Consider the following 24,374-nt stretch of genomic DNA (forward strand, 5'->3'; position numbering starts at 1 on the left):
ATTTTTACCAAAACCTCAATACAGATATCTTCCTTGAGATGTTGAAAGATGTGTATGATAACTTGCAGCTTAATGAATAAAAGCTCCCATTTGTTTTTGGATAGAAAAGTTCTCTTTAATATGTTCATTTTCATTCACACTTTCTTAGGAGTAAGACCCACTGAATTCCCAGGAACTAATTACTTTGTAAACATCTATCAGATAGAGCTGCACAGCTTTAGTTGATCAGTCTATTGATTGAACTGATTAAACTTTGTAATCATCCAAATTATATATTTTTCACTCAGTCCACACTTGTAAAAAACAAAAACAAAAAACCTTTAATATAATTTTAACTTTCTGGTCCTGAACATAAAACATGGATGGAAATTCCATCAAAATCAACTGGACTCACTGCCTCGTAATCACCCTGATTTTAGGAAACTGTAGCACAGAAGAAGGCTACTGCTCTCAGGTACACAAAACAGGCTGATTGCACAGAATTAGAATGGGGAGATAGATATAGAGGGCTTCTCATGCATTAAACTACTGATAGATGCAGGTCTTTCCTCCCATTGAGCTCCATTTTGGTTGCACCCTACCACACCGGCTGCAGGCATAGAAACCAGTTTCCAAATGCTGACACATATTGCTACCCCTGCATTGGGGCATATATATCTCTGATAGGGTTGAAAACATGGGAAAGCACTGTAATATTTTGCAGATATAGCACGGAAACATTCTAAGGAGTCCAGCATCCTATACTTTTTGCTTCAAGGCTTTTCTTTGTTGTCTTAGGGCTGTGAAGGCCACATCTTCCATGCAAAAAACTGATTAGCAATACCGAAGTTCCCTTTACATTTCATGGAGTACGATGGATTTCTTCCTTATTTGTTCTTGCATGGATTTTCAGTCAATTTCTCGATTGCCTGATTAAGAAAGAGGAGAGTTCAATAAAAAAAATGGAACCATGTCTTGTAAAAACAATCAGTCAGTCAGTCAGTCAGTCAATCAATCAATCAATCAATCACCAATTATACTGGCTGTATCATTAATAAAGAAGAAGAATTAAACTAAGACTTGGAAGAACCGCTGCAGGCATTTTCCACTCTAGCTTGGGTGTGAGATTTCTAAACTTAATGTCTCTCTGACTTCAAATACACTCTAACCATGAGTTATTAAGATTGCCAGGAGGAGATTGCCTGGAATTTTGGGATCCCCCAAAAGTGGTTTTTAAAAAGGAAATTTCAATGGAAAGCCAGATAAAAAGGTATTGTGCAGTATGTCCCTGCTTAAAATGAGAACAAGGAATGGAGCATTGCAGTTAATTAGCTCTAGTCAGCGCTGGCTGCTCTGCAACATTTCTTACAGCCGTGTTCTATCTGAGCCTTAGAGTAAACATTTCCCACATGCTTGATGCAAAAAAAGGAAAAAAAAACCTGCCAGAAAATAAACATTTTAGCCATTCAAAATCTGGAAGCATCACAATGAATCTTTCCAATAACGAGTGAAAGGAGGTTTGAAACCCTTTGCTGAAGAACAGAATAAGCCGTTGACCATTCGTGATTGTGTTCTTATTTGCTTGGCATCTTATTCTATCCTTACAGGACAAACCACACATACCCTAGTTATACCCCAAAGCGGTTGGATTTACTTATGTTGATTTAGTCCCAATGAAATAAATGGAACAAAATCGGCTGAAATCCAAGTACTTCAGGATTAACCGGGCTGTGGATCAGGCTGCACATTATCTAGCTATATTTATTGTTTGAAAGTGGATCTTCAGTGAGCATTTTATTGTAATTGCATTGCTTTTTTATTTACAGGATAATTGTTTTTCTTTGCTATCAAGTCCTCATTTAAAATAGTCTAGTTAATGCATTACAAATAATGAAGTGCTACATTGCCTCAATTATTTCTGTATTAAATGTATCCTGAGCAAAGTTAGATATGTGAAATACTGCCATTTTTCTCAATTCCCTCAAAATAGCATTTAATCTACTTCTGATTCAGCAAAACTGACTACAGAGCAGAAACATTTTTTACAAGTTCCATCAGCTTACTTTTCTATGGGAAAATATGATAACACGTTTTATTGCCTTTTGCAGAAAGTATTTGTGCTTTACATTTTTCATTCATTAGGCACAATCACTGAATTTTAAAATAATCTATTGTGCACAAATCATTTTGTTTAAACAGATATGCTTAATTCTTAGATTCCTTTAAAAAAAGATTACTTGCTTTTCCCTCAGAGTAAAAATGCCAATCTGATAAATATGGATTGTTCAAAAACGTTTTAAGTGTTGGTTAATATATTTCTTGCAATATATATATCATAATATTAAAGATAATTTATTAGCCAGTTTTATATTGCAATGTTGTCTAAAAAACGACCGTAGGGTACAGTTCATGTTTAATACATACAAAGTGATTTAATATATACAAACTGAGAACATCCTCTTGTTGCATCTCCATTTAACTTTATTTTATTTTTAAACATTGCAGTCTATATTGGATATTCTTTGAGCTTTTTCAACAAAATCCTACTTTAGCATGGATGGGGGAATATTCAGCATGAGAAGGAAATCAGATGTGATAATTACATGCCTGCTTCTTAGCATTTCTCATAAAATAGGCAATAACATGAAATTTCGATCTTTCAGTTGAAAATACACAGAACCATCCTGGACAGAGCCACCTTTATTGGGAAAAAGTGAATAGGGTTTTTGGAATGGGATTAATTAGGCGAAGGAAGTATAAGGACTTCTGCTTTCAGAGACAAAGTGCTTTGCATCATGAATCTGCTTGTTATTTAAGGGCGGATGGGGGGGGGGGAGCTCCTAAAAATCAGATCCCAAAGGAAGTTCATTTTGGGTTTGACTGAAGCCAAGTATCTCTATCATCTAATGCGCAGAAACATTTCCTCCCCCCCTCAATTCTTTTCCATTACCAACCGAAGAAAATAATTTCACACTAATTATTTAATTTTCAAACTTAAAATATATCCAATGCAGAAAACTGTACAAATGCCCCATTCATAGATTCCTAATTACATGTCTTTTCAATTAAAAATATATCCACCATTTATATTTTGTGTATATTCCTAATAATCAGCTGTTTGCACTTTCATATAAAAATATCCAGCAACCCAGGTCTTCATCTGTCGATCTAGCTATCTATCCAGACAAACATAAATACTTTAATGAACAAAAACTTTTTTTGAATGTTAAATATTCCAGAATTAAAATCCCCACAATATATACCATTAAAAGCACTGTTAAAAAAGCAAGTACTCTAGACTGGGGTTTTTTTTTTTAAATGCTTGAAATGGCATTTGAGTTCCTTGGACAAATCCACCATCAGTAAAAGGGAATAAAAGGCTATTCCATTAGCAAATATCACATTTAATGCAATCATCTGAGTCAGAAAAAAGTTTGCGTTAAGAAAGGTTTTATTTACATGATCCAGATGTCGATATTTATTTAGACTGGAGTTAAGCAGAGATCTTTAAATGAGCAAGTGCTTCTCTCTCTCTCTCTCTCTCTCTCTCTCTCTCTCACCGCCCCCCCTTTGGCTCATATTGGTTTCTGATATTTTAAAATGTGATTTTAACCTGTCTGTGCACACAGAAGCAATGCAAAATCTTTGTTTAATAGGACCTCCATATCCTTTTTTATTATTAAGCATCGGATTTCATTCAAAGAACTGCAAGCTAATTTTCAGCAGACCAGATTATTCTGAAATGGTTAACCTTTACAATACATAAAAACTAGGCCTGTCATTAGAATAAATAAATCCTATTCAAATAGCTGTATGAGTTTTGGACAATTAATCAGTTGCATTGCATAAATGCAGTTGTACTAAATGAAAAGGAAGCTTTGGGGTGATGTTGAAAATTGAATCAGGTTTATTTGTCAGGACTTGACGTAAGTCAAGTTACACAAATCGCAAAACCAAGAATCTTGAAAACAGGCAGTTAGAAATTTCTGACACGCACACACGTTTCTGCAACTGCAAAGCAAGCAATCTTTTCTCTTCCTGGCATTCCTTTTCTCTTTCTGATTGGAGCAATGGTCCTTCTCAAGGAAGTAAGAGTCTCCAAATATTTGATAGCATTTCTTTACATAAGCAAATAATGCAAAAAAAGAAAAAAAGGGAAAGGAAAAGGTCCTCTGGTCCATTCCACTCCTTCCCTGCAAGAACAGAAGTTTGAACCAAGACTTAGGCATACTTTGATATCCAAGGGATTTAAGTGAATCAGGACTAATTTAAGTACCACTGATTTCAGTGGGTCTCTTCTAGGTAAAGGTAAAGGGACCCCTGACCATTCGGTCCAGTCATGACCGATTCTGGGGTTGCGTCGCTCATCTTGCTTTATTGGCCGAGGGAGCCGGCGTACAGCTTTCGGGTCATGTGGCCAGCATGACTAAGCCGCTTCTGGCCAACCAGAGCAGTGCACGGAAACGCCATTTACCTTCCCGCTGGAGCGGTACCTATTTATCTACTTGCACTTTGACGTGCTTTCGAACTGCTAGGTTGGCAGGAGGGGTCTCTTCTAAGCATGGCTCAATATGGATTCAACTCAGAGACCAGCAAAGAGAAGTTTTTGCACCACTGTGTTAATTTTCTGAGCTGTGGTTACAGCAGTGGAGGATAGTCAATTAGGGCAAATGTGGAACTGCCCCACCAACTACAGTCTGTCCTCATCCAGCCCCACCTGCCTCCCTCCCTCCTTAGTAATGAGTCCAGGGTGTGGAGCTGCTGGTTAACCTTTTCCTTTGTAGTGTCGATGTTGCCCTTGTAAAACTCAGCAAGGAAGAGGACAGGGACAAAACTAAAATTAGCTGGCTCCACCTATCATGGACTCAGAATCTACCTACTGTTTGGGCTCCCTGCTTTCTGCCCTACCAGTACCAATGGGCATCAGCCACCACTAGATTGCAGCAAACCAGGGGTGGGCTTGTAGTCATACCTCTTCATGGGAGTGAAAATGTACGTACTTGAATTGTGCCCTCGGTGGTTTTTAACCTTTGAAAGACGGGTCTTTACTTGCAGGCAAAGGAAACAGAGAGGCAGTAGAGAATCAGAGTCCAGATAACATTTGACTATTTTGAGGAATTGCAAAATGTAGTATTCACACCATGGCTGATTGTCAACCAAGGGGTTTCAAATACAGATTTACCCTGTACACATGAAAGGCAAAGCAATGCCTATTGTTTTTATGTAAGCACGTGTCATGGCAGACACTAGTTTAGAAGAGGCTTTTGGACGTACTATGAAGTCTCGAATAACCATATGTGAAAATACATGGCAGATACTGCTGCTGCACTGAATTTTCATGTTGTACCATGTTCACTACATAAATCTCTCATTTGAAGCAGCATATGTCCAGTTTTTGTTGTTGTTGTTGTTCTGAAGATGCCTGTTCTTGGTTTCAATTTTGACAATGGCAGCTCTTGGTTGAAACAGTGGTAGAGCTTCATGCTCTGGCACCGGGGGGTGGAGAGCAGGCGGGGGCATGGCTGGCATGCGTCCTGGGGATGTGGCATGCAGCCTGTGGGGGCGTGGCACCAGCGCGGGCAGGGGGGCAGCCGCGATGGCATCCCACTGGGATTGCGCTGCCAGGGGTGGTGCGCTCCCCCCGCACTCCTCTTCCTCTGCCAGTGGGTTGAAAAACATGCTATTGTTTTTGCACTGGAATTCCCATAGTGCAGTGGGTGCTTCAGCTCTGGTGAAAATACTAACTGGTAATGCATCTGATATAACCATGTGCAGAGTTCTTCATTTTTTGTCAACACCTGTTCTGGACTTGGTTTGGCCCAGCTGCTGCGCCTCAGAGGTCTCTTCCAAAGAGTGTCCTATGGATATTAGGCCGGCAATAAAGTTCTGGGCCAGAATTGCACTGGAAAAATTGTTACATACTGACAAATAGATAATTATTCCCTCCCCTTGAATATGAGCAGGCATAATCTCAGTTGTCTTTTCGGTGACTACTGAAGACCTTCCCTCTTTCAAGAAACCTTCTGAGTTGAGATCCTTCCCAGTCTGCATCTGTAGTTGAAAATACTTTAAAGATGTTTTTTATTTTTTATTATTACATAGTTTGTTGCCCTGGACTCCTTTTAGAGGAAGGGTGAGATATAAATTTGAATAATAAATCTATCAATGGCCCTATTTATTTATTTATTTATTTATTTATTTATTTATTGTTAGTGATTGCTTACAGGCATACTCATTTCTAATGACAAAATATATCAGAAAAACAGAATCATAGAACTGTAGAGTTGGAAGAGATCCCATGAGTCATCTAGTTCAACTTCCTGCAGTGCAGGAATCATAGTTAAAGAACCCCTGACTGATGGCCACCCAACCTCTGTTTAAAAACCCCTAATGAAGGATAGTCACAACCTTCCAAAGGAGCCCATTCCACTGTTGAGCAGTTTTAACCATACTCCTTTTTTGTAGTTTCAGTCCATTGGTTTGAGTCTCACTCTCTGCAGTAGGAGAAATCAAGCTGGCTTCCTCTTTTGTGTGACAGCCCTTCAGATATTAGAATATGGCTATCATATCATGTCTCAATATTCTCTTCTGCGGGCTAAACATGTCTAACTCCCTCAACTGCTCCTCATAAGGCTTGGTTTCCAGACCTTTATCACCTTAGTCCCCCTCCGCTGCCCATGTCCCAGCTTGTCAACATCCATCTTCAGCTGTGGTGCCCAGAACTGGTTACTCCAGCTGTGGTCTGTGCATATATTGATATAGTGTCTGGTTAATGAATTCATTTGAAAAAAGCATCCTACCCATATTTTGCAACTGTAGGTATTAAATATGTACAATGTCCACTTCCTCACCATCTTCTTCTCTGGCGATCACTCGTAGCTGAGTAAGATTGTCTTCCATAAACACAGTTTTAACAATGAGTCCGTAATTGACTGTGGAGGCCAATTTTGGATCCACACGTCCTTCCACAGTGGGGACCTTGGTTTCCGGGTGGGAGTTGATCACGGTGTGGATTTGCCAAGCGTGCCTTCCTCTTAGCATGTTTCTCCCTTGCGTCCTGAGTTTGAGTGTCTTCAAAGCCCGTGACACCTTTGGTAAAGGCTGTTCTCCAATTAGAGCACTTGCAGGCCAGTGTTTCCCAGTTGTCAGTGTTTATACTACATTTTTTTAGATTTGTAGCTCAGTCTGCCACTGGACCTGTTTATCTGGGAGAATAGCAGCTGTTTTGTGCATTGTACAAGAATCCAACTATTTTGCTAGGGGAGAACAAAAGGGAAAAATGATTAGGGAGGGCTTAAAAACCAAGACTTGATACTAGCCATGATGCTTACTGGGTGATGTTGGGCCACAGATGTGAGTATAACATGGGAAGAGGGGATAATTTAGTATGCCACCTTGACCACCTTGGAAGGATGGAATAAACCATGTAATGAAAACAAGGTCAATTTAAAATGAAATCCTGTTCAAATTATGTCACAGAGATTTAACCCGCCCCACCCCCCAACCGTATTGTTATTTTGGAGTTAATGGATGTCTCTGCGCAGTGGGGTGGAGCAGAGTGGGAGAAATTCCACAATGTGAGTGCCACCACAGAAAAGACCCTGTGTTCCTTCAGTACACAAAGGGACACAAAACCTCCTCCATAGATGTTAGAATATAATGACTCTATGTGATAAGATTGCTAGATCATTGTCAGTCTGCTTGGTTTCCCAAACCACTTTCTTTCATTCTACTGTTAACAATGCAAAAGAACGTACAGGAGAATGTCTTCCCTGAGACGTGTAATAAGAAATCCATATTATAAGCTGCAATCAATGAATTAATAAATTTTTGTTCCTTCTGTTTTATGCACACACCCACTGCCATCAAGACTCATTTATACCATTAACTTCCACTGAATTATTCCTGGAATAAAACCCAATATAAATAGCACATTGTCTCCATTGTCTTATGGGTATTATTTACCTGTATCCAATCTCATGAGGATTGATTCAAACAAGTGAGAACTAATAGAGATTATTAAAATTTCCAAAGGGGAAACAAAATCTTTCAATTATGCCAGTGTCCTCCCCCCACTTCTTCCTCTTATATTAGCTTTAATTAAACATTGCCAATAAATGTGATGGTCATCAAAAATCAGAAAAGGAAGTAGGGGAATACAAAAGGCAGAGTTGCATGAAAATGTATTTCACCGCTAATGGTTGGCAGGAAAGCATTAAAGCACAAAAGGAAGCCTTGTATAGTTGGAAAGCTAAAGAGGTAAAAGACAAATACTGTAGAATAGATAGGATAAGTTTGAAGGATGGGAATGGAAAGTCACTTTCCAAGGCTCTGGTATTTTAATACCAGAATAGCTTTTGTTAAATAGAACGGAACAGAATAGAAACATTTTGTACTAAGTTCTTCTGGAAAAAAAACTTCCATTCAGTTATGCATTTAAAACTAATGAATTAGAGTGAGATTGCATACATTTAGAGAAATATTGGACCTGTGGTCTAATCATGTCCATTCAGGCCTAACATCGATCGATTTAAATTCTGTGAATGCTTTGCAATCATCAGGTCTTCATAGTGAACCTCAAATCTCTAGGTATGCAGGTTTTCCTCAAATGTAATCTGATTTTAAAAAGCAACAACAACAACTGAAGAATCAGCGATAACTTCCCTGGTTCTTGAGAAGAGAGAAAGGATTGGAGAAAAAAGACAGAAAGTAAAGAAGAAAAACTGAATTGTTTATAGACAGCCCATCACCAGAGCAGTGAACAATATATAACCAGGAATGGTGATACAATTAGGCATAGGCATACTTGGCCCTCCAGATGTTTCGAGACTACAACTCCCATCATCCCTAGCTAACAGGACCAGTAATCAGGGATGATGGGAATTGTAGTCGCAAAACATCTGGAGGGCCGAGTTTGCCTGTGCCTGAACTATATAATACAATAAAAACAATGCAACACAACCAGAAAACATTAAAGATAGTAAGGCTATTGTAGGACAAACTTGATTTTAAATGCCCAGGCAGGCGGAAAAGTTTTGACTTAGTTCAAAGAGTATTGCAGTGAACACCCAGTAGGGTGTGTTATTTCTCCTGCAACTTCTGGATCTAGTCGGAGAAGGGCATACACTCTATTGTTGTTTAGCAATTAGAACCTTTTCACTTATTACAATTTCCCCCTCCATTAACTGATTCTCCATATCCATTCTTCTCAGGACTCGGCCAGAATATTATTTCTCTTTGGCAGGCAGCCCCCGCCCTTTCATTCAGGCCCTGAATTACAAATGCCAGGATCTCAAGAGATATGTGTGATTTCTAAAAGCATCAAACCAAGATAATGTGTCTGCTTCGCACGGGGTGAGGTTGTGACAAACAGAAGGGTGGGAAACCTTTTTCAGCCTCAGAGTCACATTCCCTAATGAGGAACTTGTCAGGGGTTACATTCCATAGGTGAGAGGAAAACAATGAATAGATCCATGGAAAGTGACCTCAATCAGCTCATTGGGCAGGAAGGGCAGGGTGCAAATTTAATAATGAATAAAAATAAATAATCTTACCTACATTCTGGCCACACAAAAGTCACCTGCACTCACCTCTCCACTCTGCATTTAGGCAAGCAAGAGGCATTATTGCCATTCAAGAGCCCTGCTAGATCAGACCAAAGGCACACCTAGTCCAAAATCTTGTTTTCACAGCTGTCATCCAGCTGCACATGGAAGTCCCACTAGCAGAACTTCAGTGCAACAGTACTCTTCCTGCTTGCGATACCTAGCGACTGGTATTAAAGAGGAATACTGCCTCTGCCAGTGGAGCTAGTACCGGTAAGTAGCAGTCATTGCTAATGGCCTTTCATAGTCTTATCCTCCATGAATTTGCCTAATCTTCTTTTAAACAGTTCCAAGCTGGTGACCATTACTGCATCTTGCGGAAAGCAAATTCCACGGTTTAAATATGCGCTGCATGAAGAAATACTTTCTAAAAACCTGTCCTGAATCTTCCAACATTCATCTTCATTGGATTTCCACAAGTTCTAGTGTTAGGAGAGAACGAGGGAATGGCCCAAGGTGAGCGTCATGGCCAAGTAGGGATTTGAACCCTAGTCTCCCACGTCAATGCCTCTGAACATGAGTTGCTGGGAATCACAAGTGGGCAGAGTGCTGTTAAGTTCATAACTTGCTTGTGGGTTTCCTCAAGGTATCCGTGCCTGGATAGCTCAGCTGGTTAGACGATGGTGCTGATCATGCCAAGGTTGCAAGGTTGCAAGTTCAATCCCCATATGGGATATTCCTTTATTGCAGGGGGGTTGGACGAGATGATCCTTAGGCTCCCATCCAACTCTACAATTTCATGGTGCCATTTTTCCTGTGATCTGTTTCTCCACTGTGAAAACAGGATGCTGGACTAGAGTGGCCTTTGGCCTGATCCAGCTAAGGCAGGCATGTTCAAAGTCCGTTTTGGGGACCTAATTTGGCCCACCGGTTGGTTTAATCTGGCCCCTATGGCAGTTTATTTCCTGGGGTGAAATCCTAAAAAAAAAGTCAACAACTCCAGTCCTAAAAACAGGTCAACAACTTTGGTTGGCCCTTTGGTCGGCCCTCATGGCCCTTCACTTCATCAGATCTGGCCCTCTTTGAAAAAAGTTTGGACACCACTGAACTAAGGGATCCAATGGTTGTAGCTAGAGAGAAGAGATTTGGGCACTCACATTTTCTTCAGAAAAATATCTCACTCTTGGACTGGAGCTAAAGGGGAAACCTCTTCATCCCTAGAGCCACTTTATCTTCTAGGCAACTTTCAGGGCCTCATACCAGTGGTGGGTGGGGCCAGGGGAAAAAAAGAGCTTGAAGGAATGGACACCATTTCACATTTGTGCAGTAGGCTCACTTCTACACACACTGATACTCTCCTCTGTATCCGCCATTCAGACAAGCAAGAGTCCTGGTCAGAGTTCAAAGACACATACCAGCCAGACACAAGCAGTCCAAGAGGGTGCCAGGCATGACTGGCAAGGGTGTGGCCTTTGGAGAAGGGGTGTGGCCTGAGAAGACTCTTGAGGGCCAGGCACAGAGGCTCGGGCAGACACATTTGCCCTATGGGCTTGAGACTCCCATCCTTGGGCTAAAACAAAAAGGGTGAGTGGATTCTTTATTCATGAAAGACCATTTTCAGCAACTGCTTAAAACATTTTTGTTTAGGCAAGCCTAACCATATTATTATTATTATTATTATTATTATTATTATTATTATTATTATTATTATTATTATCTCCCCTGCCTATCCAAACTGTTGATGTGTTTTAATTTCTCTTCTTGTTAATTATAATTATTTTAAAATGATTTACATTGTTTACAACAGTTTTTATTGATCATTTTAATATTTCTTGTAAACTACTTAGAAGCGTTACTGCAATCAAGCGGTATATACCATATTTTCCCGTCTATAAGACATCCCCATGTATAAGACACCCCCTATTTTGAGGGACTCAGATTTAAGGAAATGGGGAAAGATGGCCCAGAGTATAATACGCCCCCTAATTTTTGACATTATTTTTTTGGGGGGGGACCTAGTCTTATACATGGGGAAAAACGGTAAATTTTGCTAAACAAGCAAATAGTGGGTAGAATAAGATTCTTGGATAATCATTAAGTGGAGAACTATAAATCATAAAACACTTTGTACATGCACAGCTTCCTCTCAAATATCTTAGTGACTGCGGGTGCAGTCATCTCAGAACTTCTCCCCTTTAGACTTTCCATTCGCTTCAATGGGGGTTGTGTAGGAGATGTTGCCAGTGGATTTTGCCTTGTGTTTTAGAAGTTTTACTATTAACTCTATATTTGATTTTATCTGATTATGACATAAATGCAGGCACATTAAGTGGGCTGATGTCAGCAATCAGGACTGCTTGTTACACAACATCAGTAACAGGGACTCAGGTGTGAAACAACTGTAATTATAGGTATTTAGCCCAAATGTACGTCAGTTGTAACTGATTAGCTGTGTGAGTCTTTATAGTTAATTGAAATACTTTATCAATGAATGTCTTGACTTAGCAGCAATACTAACAACATAAACATGAGATTCAGCTGACAGGAGAAAGAGTTCCCTCCATGTTAATGTGCCTACTCCTCTTGCCCATTTTCTTTCATTTTCACCATGTTGCTTCATCTGGGGCTGGGGCCAAGTCATGGTGCAGAGTGATGCCTTAGTGCCTGCTAAGGAAAACTCCACATCAAGGACAAAACCATGACATAGCTGGAAAGGCGAGCCATTGTGGTGTAGCGGCACCTTTTCTCAACCTTGGGTCCCCAGATGTTCTTGGACTACAACTCCCATCATTCCTAGCTACCGGGACCAGTGGTCAGGGATGATGGGAGTTGTAGTCCAACAACATCTGGGGACCCAAGGTTGAGAAAGGTTGGGTTGGCAGGGGTGACCAACTCCCAAGAGACTGCGATCTACTCACAGAATCAAAAACTGGCAATGATCTGCCCCCTTTTTGGGGGTTCAGGTCTAAGTTGTTGATCTTTTATTAGGGTGGAGGAAAGACCCGTTTTTAGGGGTGCAGGGCCAAGTTGTTAAGCTTTTATTAGGGAGGAGGAAAGACCTGATTTTTGAGAATTCAAGCCTAAGCTCAAGGTAGAAAGTGGAAGCCCCACTCAGCCATGAAACTCACTGGGTGAGCTTGGGCCACTCATTCATTATCAGCATAACCTACATTACAAGATTGTTGTAAGGATAAAATGGGGTAGGGGGAAGGAGAACAATGTATACCGCCTGGTGCTCCTTGGAGGAAAGATGGGATTGATTGATTGATTGATTGATTGATTGATTTACTGTGACACCCTTCATCCAAGGATCACAATGCAGTTTACAATATAAAAACACAAAAATACATACCATAGCAACTAACAAAAACAAGACACCCCCCCACACCAGTTTAAAAGGCAATAGATTGCTTAATTAGCCAAAGGCCTGGGAGAAGAGGAAGGTGCCAGGTGAGCCTCCCTTGGGAGAGCATTCCACAAGCAGGGAGCCACCACCGAAAAGGCCCGTTCTTGTGTTGCCACCCTCCAGGCTTCTTGCAGAGCAAGCACACAAGGAAAGGCCTCAGATGATGATTACAGCGTCCAGGTTGGTTCATATGGAGAAAGGCGGGTCCCTGAGGCATTGCAGTCCTGAGCTGTCTAAGGCTTTTAACAATGAAATACATAAATGATATGAATGTGACCAACAACTTCCTTTTAGACCTCATTGCATGGCACTTCTTCCCAGAGAGCAACTCCAAGGCAGATGGGCCTATATTGATACAGATCAGCATGACCCAACTTTTCTCCTAGAGTGTCCAAGGCCTACTTTGAAGTAGATTACACTGCAGATCACTCAAAGGAAGCAGGTATTTAATTCTGCCATTGAGCTTGGAAGCAGACTTCTGACATGAGAAATCTGTAGCGCCGCACCTCTCCAGTCACCAAGACCATACCCTCCAACATTCCTCAGATGAAAATAGGGGCATTTCTCACCCCATTTTTTGTCCCCCATAAGCATTTTGTATCAGAATAAGGGTGAATGTCTCTACCACTACCCCCAAAGGGTCACAGCACACACAAACCACACCATTCACCACCCTGAGAAAACCCCTTAATCCCGGTTTTATTTTATTCTCTGTTAGAATGACAAACAGAAATACACACTAATAAATAAGTTTTAGAAAGGGCAAGATTAGATGTGGATGTACAAAGCATTTTTTATATATATAAATCAAAATTCCTTGTGTTCTGCTACTCCTTTCTTCCTGCCTCACAGAATTGGCATGCCATGCAAAGCTGGGTCTCAGTGGCTGCAGCTTCACTGCTCACAAGAAGCCACTGCAAGCTTCTCAAAGGAGGAGGTTGGCAGTGACCACCATGTGGAGGCCATGGAGAGGCAACAGGATGCTCTCTCACAGCTGCCACCATCGCTCGGGACAAACGACTGCTCAGCCTCTTCCCTGAGCTCAGTGGCGGCATTGGCAAGGGAAATTGGGATATTCCAGGATCAAATCAGAAGCCAGGGTGGCTTTCATAATTCCAGGATTCTCCCTGGAAAATAGGAACACTTGGAGGGTATGCAAGACTCTCCATTCCCTTAGTTGATGGCCATGGAGGAAACTGTGAGTGTTTGTGTCTGTTGTCCAGCAGCGTGGAACAGGCTGAGATATTAAGCAACACGACACATGTAATCTAGCTAATCTTGTTTTGAGCTCTGTAATCAGATTAAAACTGATCCCTAGTGGGTTTTGTAAGAGATGTGCTACAATGAAGTATTGATGTACCCTGCTCAATCCAAAAGAAGTGGAGCTCTCTAGACCTAAGGCCCAGAATACCAGAAAGTTATGGAGTTAAAGCCATCATAATCACTGCATATGAAGAAGCATAACTCCACCATTAGCCAATTTACTGAGAAAAGCAGCCCATTTTTAATTAAATTGGTGGAAACCTTTGACTTAGTAATAGGGCACATCTCTGATATCTGGCTTTTCAGCCATTGTTGTTTAGACTATTTTTGCAGCTGTTATTCAATGGGCTACCTCTAGCATAAAATTAAGGGCTGGGCAAAAGAAGACCATAATCTACCCATGGACCACAGACCAGTTTCTGGCAGATCACATGACACCCACTGGTTGCTGGAATCTATGCAAGGATTTGTGTTCCAGCCATTAACATAGTTCTTGTGTTCTTAAGCAGAAGTGCAAATTCTAGGTTATTGACCTTAACTATTAAGAGATGCTGAGTAAAAATGATTTGTAAATTCAAAATATATCAGTGAACCAGGGGAATGCTTGAAGGAATACTAGAAGGAAAACCATGCTGGGAAAGGCTGTCAATGGCTATACTTTTTTCAAACTAACTGTTGGGGCAGGTGGGGGAGAGTAACAGTCTCCAGGTGTGTGCTGCATTTTTTATACATTCATGTGTGCTACATGTCTGTTTATTCCAGCTCTGGCCTTGCCTGCTTTGACCCCACCCACTTTTATTGACCCTGCCCATGCAGCCCCTGGAAAGTAGAATCATAGACTTATAGAATGCAGACCCTCCAAGTGTCCCTATTTTCCAGGGATGTCCCTGATTTAGAGAAGCCGTCAAAATTCTGAATTGATCCCGGATTGTCCCACTTTTCCTTAGGACGTCCCTCTTTTCATTGGAGAAACATTGGAGGGTATGGTAGGATGTTCCTATTTTCACTGGAGAAATATTGGAGGGTGTGGAGTTATCTGACTCCCGAGTCGTCTGAAGGCAATCCGGTATAGGGAAGTTTTTTTAAAAAAATAATTGGATGTTTTATTATGTTTTTATGTAAGTTGGAAGCTGCCCAGAGTGGCTGGGGCAACCCAGTAAGATGTGTGGGGTATAAATAGTGCAATTATCATTATGGAATGAGGCATCCCTAGTTTCACTGGAGAAATGTTGGCGGGATGAGAATGTAGAATGAGAATATGGTTTGAAACTCAACATCAAAAAAATGAAGATCATGGCCACTGGTCCCATCACCTCATGGGAAACAGAAGGGGAAGAAATGGAGGCAGTGAGAGATTTTACTTTCTTGGGCTCCATGATCACTGCAGATGGTGAGAGCCGCCATGAAATTAAAAGATGCCTGCTTCTTGGGAGAAAAGCAATGACAAACCTAGACAGCATCTTAAAAAGCAGAGACATCACCTTGCCAACAAAGGTCTGTATAGTTAAAGCTATGGTTTTCCCAGTAGTGATGTATGGAAGTGAAAGCTGGACCATAAAGAAGGCTGATCGCCAAAGAATTGATGCTTTGGAATTATGGTGCTGGAGAAGACTCTTGAGAGTTCCAGGGACTGCAAGAAGATCAAACCTATCCATTCTGAAGGAAATCAGCGCTGAGTGCTCACTGGAAGCACAGATCCTGAAGCTGAGGCTCTAATACTTTGGCCACCTCATGAGAAGAGAAGACTCCCTGGAAAAGACCCTGATTTTGGGAAAGATGGAGGGCACAACGAGAAGGGGACGACAGAGGATGAGATGGTTGGACAGTGTTCTCAAAGCTACCAGCATGAGTTTGAGCAAACTGTGGCAGTGGAAGACAGAAGTGCCTGGCGTGCTCTGGTCCATGGGGTCACAAAGAGTCGGACACAACTAAACGACTAAACAACAACAACAACAAATGAGAATGTAGAGCTGGAAGTGAGCCTGAGCATCATCTAGTTCAACCCTCTGCAATGCAGGAATCCTGCCCACAGCTGTCCCTAGGTGGGCTTGAGATGCACTGGCCCATTGTGTCACAGGAGCAGCAAAACATTAAAAAGAGCCTACTGGATCATTCCAGTGATGCTTCTAGCCCAGTATCCTGTTCACACAGTGACCAACCAGATGACTGTAGGGAACTCACAAACAGGACCTCAGCATGAGAGCATTCTGCTCTCCTGTAATTTCCAGCAACTGGTATTCAAAGGCATAATGCCTCTGATAGTAGAACACAGCCATTGCAGCTAATACACCTTGATAGCCTTACCCCCCATGAATGTGATGTAATCCTCTTTTAAAGCCGTCCAAGTTGGTTGCCATCACTGCCTCCTGTGGCCACCAAGTTCCATAGTGGAACCATGCACTGTGTGAAGTACTTCACACTATTCTAGGCTGCATCAATAGAAGTACAGTGTCCAAATCAAGGGAAGTAATAAGGTAAAGGTAAAGGGACCCCTGACCATTAGGTCCAGTCGTGACCGACTCTGGGGTTGCGACACTCATCTCGCTTTATTGGCCGAGGGAGCCGGCGTACAGCTTCCGGGTCGTGTGGCCAGCATGACTAAGCCGCTTCTGGTGAACCAGAGCAGTGCACAGAAACGCCGTTTACCTTCCTGCCGGAGGGGTACCTATTTATCTACTTGCACTTTGACGTGCTTATGAACTGCTAGGTTGGCAGGAGCAGGGACCGAGCAACGGGAGCTCACCCCGTCACGGGGATTCGAACCGCCGACCTTCTGATCGGCAAGTCCTAGGCTCTGTGGTTTAACCCACAGCGCCACCTGTATAGCACCACTCTATTCTGCCTTAGTCAGGCCACACTAGGAATACTGTGTCCAATTCTGGGCAGCACAATTTTAGGATATTGACAAACTGGAATGTGTGCAGAGGAGGGCAACTAAGATGATCAAGGGTCTGGAAACCAAGCCTTATGAGGAACGGTTGACAGAGCTGGGTATGTTTAGCCTGGAAAAGAGGAGACAAAGGAGATATGATAGCTGGCTCCAAATATCTTAAGGGCTGTCACATGGAGGAGGGCGCAAGCCTGTTTGCTCTTGCTCTGGAGGACTCAAACCAATGGCTTCAAGTTACAAGAAATGAGATTCCAACTAAACATCAGGAAGAACTTTCAGATAGTATGTGAGGTATTTTTTATTTTCTTTTATATTCTTTATTGAAAAATAAAAAGTACAAAAGTAGGAGTGCACAGAGTAAGGTAAGACACAAAAAACAGAAGAAACAAGAAATGGTATGCTTTAAAAAAACAGAACAGAACAATATATATATATTTATTGTGTGCATTACAAAAAGGGGGTGGGCTTGTTATTATAGTTAACCAGACCTTAATCTAATTTGGTATTTATAAAAACGAATTCCAAATGAATTCCAAATATCGTTAAACTTGTCCATGGCGAGTCTACATTTGTAAGGTATGTCAAGGAGAGAGATAATGACTGGCTCAACATTATACAGCTCGCTTCATGCCTGAGAGGGAACTTGCATCCCATCGATCCAAGTCAAGCCACAACACCACAGTGGGCCCGCAGCTGAGAATTATTAGAAGCTATTTGAAGCGATAATGAAACAGCAGAAGCAGCATTGTTAAGGACGATATAATGAATTAATCCCATGAAAGCCTTTAACGTTCCCAAACAGAGGCAGTCATGGGAAGAGCTTCATCTGTTGAATTTCCGCCAGCGACACAGCTGTAAAATTCACAAAAATTCTCCTAGGAGAGAGAGGGGAGAGAGGGAGGGAGGTAATAATCCCAGTGAGCTTCCAAATAAATGAACACATAGAGCCTGGAGATGCGTCAGTGGAAGAAGATGCTTCATAAGAAATGCAGCTTGCTTATTTAAAGGTACTTTTTCAGGCTCCTTGCCAAGATTTTTCTAAGAGCTGCTCCTTGAAGTAGCAGCCTGGAAGTGAAATATCAACTAGGCAGGGCCCTCATATGGCTCTGTATGCACGCTTTGTAATAACTGCTGTTACCCTGATTTTTTTCCAAGAAACGTCTCCAATGAAAGCTCAATTTTTAATAGCAATGCAAGCTTGTTTGTTTCCATGATTGCAGCTGTAAATAAAAAAACAACATTGCCCCGGGGGCACTGATGGAAAGGGGGGAGGGGAAGCATTGTTTAATGTGGGTTTTCTTTGGAGACCCAGCATCTCCCCCCCCCCTTTGAGGGCAATGTGTAGACAGGCTATGCAAATTACAGCTCCCCCAGCACAGTGAGAAAGGGGCCTCTCTCCATCCAGCTCATATTAAGGCAGCCTGAAATGGAGATTAACAAGCTTGGTAATTAGGCAAGCTGAAAGCCTTCCTAACACATTGCACCTTTCCAAGGCTGTGTGTTGATTATTATTACCTCAACACAATGGCCTCCAAGTACAGTTCAATGATTTAAATATAAAGCACAAACTAGGCACCCACCTTTGCACAGGTTTGGTAGAGGTATGTGCCTGAAAGAGCAGGCTGGGCTACCTCCCCTTTTTTTGCAAAAACAAAATCAGTGAAAAGAAGCATTCCATTTGAATAAGGTATTAGTGGAGCTGGACAGCAACTATCTCAGCAATATTCCTTAGTATGGGGGTTGCTACATTTTTTCTCCGAACCTGGAAGACCTATTTTCACAGCTGTGTGATGGGCAAAATCAGTCCATCTCTCTCTCTCTTTTTCTCTCTCTCTCCTCTCCCCGCCCCCCCCCCGAGAAACTCACCTGGTGAATTTCCACTTGATGCAATTAAAAGCAGCAGAGCTTTGCTGGAATAGAGTGGCAACTCTATTTTTTAGATTGGGCAAAGGTGTAGCAAAGGAATGTTTCCATGGAGCTCTTGAACCCATTGATTGGTCTTCAGATGCCCTTCAAATGGTCTTTTGGAAGACCCAGGGTTTTTTTGGTACAATCCTGGATCTGTCAGCTGTATAAGAGACGGTGAAAAATGTTCCACACAGGCAGAGTGCTCATTAATGGTTCCTCACCGTCCTGGAAAAAAGTGACAAGTGGAGTGCCAAAGGGTTCTGTCCTGGGCCCATTGTTGTTCAGCATATTTATAAATGCTTTGGATGAAGGTGTTGCGGGGATGCTCATCAAATTTGCAGAGGACACCAAACTGGGAAGGTAGCCAATGCTGCTGAAGACAGCATCAGGATTCAAGTTGACTTGAATAGATTAGAGAAGTGGGCCAAAACCAACAAGATGAATTTCATTATGGACAAATGTAAGGTTCTACACTGAGGCTGCACAAATATAAGATTACAGACATCTGGGCTGCCAGTAGTACATGTGAAAAGGATCTTGGGGTTGACATGAGTCAACAGTGTGATGCATTAGCAAAAAAAGGGCTAATTCTATTCTAGGTAGCATCAACAAAAGTATACAATCCTGATCAAGGGAAGTAATAGTGTTGCTCTGTTCTGGATTGGTCAGACGACACCTGGAATACTGTTTCCAATTCAGGGCACCATAATTTAAGAAGGATATTGACAAGCTGGAAAGTGTACAGAGGAGGGCACAAAATGATCAAGGGCCTGGAAACCAAGCCTTATGATGAACAGTTGAAGGAGCCTGGTATGTTTAGCCTGGAAAAGAGCAGACTGAAAGGAGATATCTTAACCATCTTCAAGTATCTCAAGGGCTGTCACATGGAAGAGGGAAAAAGCTTGTTTTCTCCAGCTCCGGAGACTAGGACCTGAACCAGTGGATTCAAGTTACAAGAAAGGAGATTCTGACTAAACATCAGGAAGAACTTTCTGACAAGAGCTGTTTGACAGTGGAATGGACTCCATCAGGAAGCTGTGGCCTCTCCTTCCTTGCAGGTTTTAAAGCAGAGGTTGGATGGTCATCTGTCATGGATGCTTTAGTTGAGATTCCTGCATTGGAATGACCTCGGGGTCCCTTCCAACTCTACAATTCTATGATTCTATGATTCCCTGCATTATTTGGCTTGGCTGGTTTGTTCCAGTCATTTGGAACTCTGTGCTCTAGAAGCATTTTATTTTGCTGCAGCAGAGCTGATTGCTTGTTGGCGCATTCTATTTTAGGCTCTGTAGGCTGACATAGTGGACAGCTGATGGGTGCATTTGTTTATTTCCAGCCTTAAAAAAAACACAACCCACATGATTTGCCTACATGGTTACTCAAAGCAAGAAATAAAAATGCACAAAACTACAGTAACTAACAATGGAAATCATGCAATCAAAGAGAGTAAACAACCAGCAAAGAGTAATAAAATAAGTCATGCCTAAAAACAACCTCTACTGAACCAAAAGCCTTATTTTATGAGGTTTGCTAGAGCTCTGAAGGTCAAAATGGAGCTGGCCGGATGGGTTAGATAGTTCCAGATCTGTCATCAAGTTCCAGATCTGCCAGATACTTTATTTAAATGTGACATCCTCTGTTAAAAGGTGATGCAAGAGGTTATGGAACGGACCCTGCATTTGTCTTATTAAGAGATGAATACTGAGGGGAAACAAGAAAGGGGAACTGTGTGTGTGTCCAAATGGTGTCTGAGAGTGGCTAGAGAAAAGTTCTTCTCCCTCTGTTATAACACTGAACCGTATCAACCTCCAATGAAGCTGAATGTTGGAAGATTCGGGACAGATAAACAAAAGTACTTTTTTTCAAGCAGTGCAAAATGGAACTTCCTCCCACTAGAGAGGAACTTAAATGTCTTTAAAGGGGGATTGGACAAATTCATGGAGGAGAGGGCTATTGATGACGGGAAACCACAGAAGGGGAGGGTTCTCTTGGGCTCAAATTCTGCTTGCTGGCTTCCCAAAGGCATCTGGTTAGACTAGGTGGGCCATTGGTCTTATCTAGCAGGCTGTCCTTATGCAGGCAGCCAACCGCTGAGACCCTGTAGTTGCCTCATGCTGCTGTGGCCTGTCTTCCTCTTGAGGTGGGTTGCCTGCCCAGGTCATGTGCTCCTAATCAAGCTCTTCTCCCCTCGCCCTCCCCTCCCTGAACTTCTAATTAAATGTAGCAGTCTTGAGAGATCAAGCTATACACCCCCCTTTTAAAATCACACCCTGGTTTGTATTGGCTGCTGCGCAAGGCTGAGAATGGATATTACAGCTTTTTATGATATAATATCCCCTTAATTGGTGCTTCATAGGGCTGCGCCTGAAATTCTTGTCCATTTCATCCTAAAACTCCAGCCTGCGATTTTCTCCCTGGCCTCAGCGTGCTGGAAAAAGCCATTCAGAGGCAACAAGGCGACTGGTATTGCACAATTCCAAAGTACCTTAATGTGTCAAAAATGTTTGGGGGAAGAAAGCGCCACTGTAAATGCAATCACCTACATTGGTGTCCCCTTTGTCAAGCGAGAGGCAAAGTATTGCTAATTGTCCTGCGTTTTAGCAGGGTTTTTAAAGCATTATGTAGTAAGTACACCGAAGGGTCAATTTGTGAAGTGAAATACTTAGCATGCAAAGCGTCATACAAGATGCTGTGTAATACTTGACCTCTCAGCATAATAAATGTAGCAGTGAAACGCTGTGCATTCAGCCGGGCCTGAATAGAGCCTCCGCAGAGGAACAAAACCAGAAAATGTTCTCTTCATCCCCTTCCCTTTTTTTCCACTAAGCGAAAATTATTCTTTATAATGGCCATTGCAGCAATTAGCCAGCATTTCGGAGGGTGGGTGGGGGGGAGAGAAAGGGAGAGAGAGAGAGAGAGAGAGAAGGAGGGAGAGAGGGAGGGAGATGGCGAATAAATGTGCAGAAATAGCAAATTTCTTAGTGGAAACGGGAGTTTGTATGGAGGGCTGCAAATTACTTGGAGGTATGTGAATAATGGTGGCCCGAGTTCTCCCTGCTGCAGAATACGGTGTGGGTGGGTCTACAGATTTCCTCTTTGCAGCAAAATGTTTAGACATTTGACTATTTTAATTTTACTCACAGTCTGGCTCAATTGACCTTGTTTCCCCCCATTGATCATTTCTTGTATGCCTTGGAAGCAAGCGTGCACATGACCGGGGGGGGGGGGCTTCCAATTAGAGCCGTGTGTGACATGCAAGTACAATCAAGGGCTGTCCACTGAAACTGCTCCAGGATTTTAAATCTGGCTTTCCAGATCAATACATTTTAATAATTCAGCATGCTTAGCGAGCAATTGCAGGACGTTGCAACGGACTGCCTAATTAAAGTTTGATTTATTTTTTTATTTTTTAAAAAAAGTTTAACTTTCCGAAAGTTTACCTTCTCAACAACAACAATGTAAAGCCCAGCTTCTTTATCAAAAGCATGGGAAGAGGCACTAACACCTCTCGTTAACTGTATCATCCAGACAGTGAGCAAAATTCTGGGAAGTTGCAATAAAAAATGTTGTGCATGCACACACACTCTCCAAAGCTTGGCAAGTCCCTGGTGGTTTGGTGCAGTTTCTTTTGTCTCTGCGAAAATAAAGGAGTTTTGTGGACAGCAGCCGGAGCAAAGCATTATTGCTTCTGAACAAGGACAGATATCAAGCGTTTCCTTCAAAACCACTGTATCATTTATGTGTAAGGCATAACTTCGTTTAAAAACAGCTAGTTCTCTACTTTAATCTCTCCCTCGCCCTTCCCTAATTGCCTCTGCTAATGAGTTTCAGCAGTTGCCTCTGACAGTAGTCATGTGGGGTGATTGGTGTTCTTCCTTACAAGCAGTTATTTCACCTAATGCAGATGTGAATATCTGCTTTTTCAATAATATTGAAGTCCTTATTGTCTAGAGTTCAAGGATTGCATAAAATTTAATGGGCAATTCATTTAGTGTTTTCCACATGGCTATTTACAGATATGCTAGGGTTTTTTTGGTTGGTTTGTTTTTTAACAGAAGGTGGGTTTGGAATAAAGCATCTCAGCGTTATTTTTTATAATTTTAATTTTAAAAGATTCTGAACTCTTCAAAAAGACAAAGCACAAAGAAAGTTCCCGCGCCTGCAAAACCACAAAACGGTTGGAAATAGTTGAAAGCAAAAATGGTTGAAAGCAATAGAGAGGTTTGATTAGGATCCTCTGCTAATATGGATTTCTGTGCATTGCATGTTTTAATTGCAGCTGTCTCCGGTGAAAAGGGTTCTACGTATACTGATAAACTTGTTGTCAATTATTTGTGTTTCATTTGATTCATAATGTGCTTAAGGGTGATTTTAAAAAGGATAAATGAATGGTCTGTATTACTTGGTGTAGAGAAGGTTCCCTTCATTATCAAATAATGTGAACTGTATTCAAATGCTTTAATATTTTAATTAATCAATTCCTTTCATGGCAGCAAATGCAATTAACCAAAATATTCTATGCACTAGACAATTCTACAAAAGACTGGAGAACCTTACAATCAAAATGCTTTTTCAGCTGCCTAAGGATAATCATCTTTTCTCCCTATCTAGTGTAAGTTTATTTCCAGAAGATAAAACAAGCATTGGCTATGAATGGAAGAGAATTTGGCACCGGATAGTAAGTATAAAAAAGTATGACCTAACATTTGACTTAAAGTGCCCATAAAACATGAATATCCAGTGAATTATGAAACTTCCATAAGGTGAACATGGAACTATCTTTGCCTGAAAATCTACAAAAGCCTAGCTCTTAGCATCTTCTGAAAGAAGTGTGTAAAGGTACTGTTCTAAGTGCATTAACTTGGAAGTAAGTCTACTTATATTTCCATACAAGAGAATAGTCAAGATGCCATACCACGGTAAGACTATACAACTAGGGAGGCCTGATGCAAAAGTGAACAGGAGTCTTGCATCTCTAACAGTTGTGCAGAGGAGGGGATTTCAGCAAGCTGGAACCTGCTGAAATTCCTTCCTCTGTATTAAAGATGCAGGTGGAGTCCCATTCTCTTTTTATTTTTATTTTTATTTTTTTGCATCTGGCTATCCTACATGCAGCAGCAACAGCAACAACAAAGTAGCTGAAGTAGAATCTTAAAATAACTGTGAAAACAAGCAACACCAGTAACACAGCAATCATGAAAAAGCACCAGCAGACAGCAGCAATAAAATACCGTACATCATATGGAGCCCACCTGTTTTAGTAAGAATGGAAAGGAAAGGAAAGGAAAGGAAAGGAAAGGAAAGGAAAGGAAAGGAAAGGAAAGGAAAGGAAAGGAAAGGGGAAAACTTTGGAGGCTATTCCCTAAATTGGGTGCCACCACAT

The 24,374-nt window shown here is 41.5% G+C and overlaps 1 protein-coding gene across 2 annotated transcripts in view; it reads left to right on the forward strand.

The window, feature by feature from the left end:
• Positions 1–24,374, forward strand: part of LOC310710234 (uncharacterized protein) — a 52,643-nt gene that overhangs the window by 22,550 nt on the left and 5,719 nt on the right. For both annotated transcript variants that reach the window (XR_014527903.1, XM_083510905.1), the window contains exon 2: positions 23,603–23,669. Coding sequence is in view for 1 of the 2 variants with exons in the window: in XM_083510905.1 (XP_083367031.1) it covers positions 23,603–23,669 (67 nt within the window). In the remaining variant the exon portion in view is untranslated. The remainder of the gene's footprint in view (positions 1–23,602; positions 23,670–24,374) is intronic.

This window comes from Podarcis liolepis (assembly GCF_965112155.1).
Source record: "Podarcis liolepis genome assembly, chromosome: 1".
In the NCBI taxonomy this organism is placed as follows: domain Eukaryota; kingdom Metazoa; phylum Chordata; class Lepidosauria; order Squamata; family Lacertidae; genus Podarcis; species Podarcis liolepis.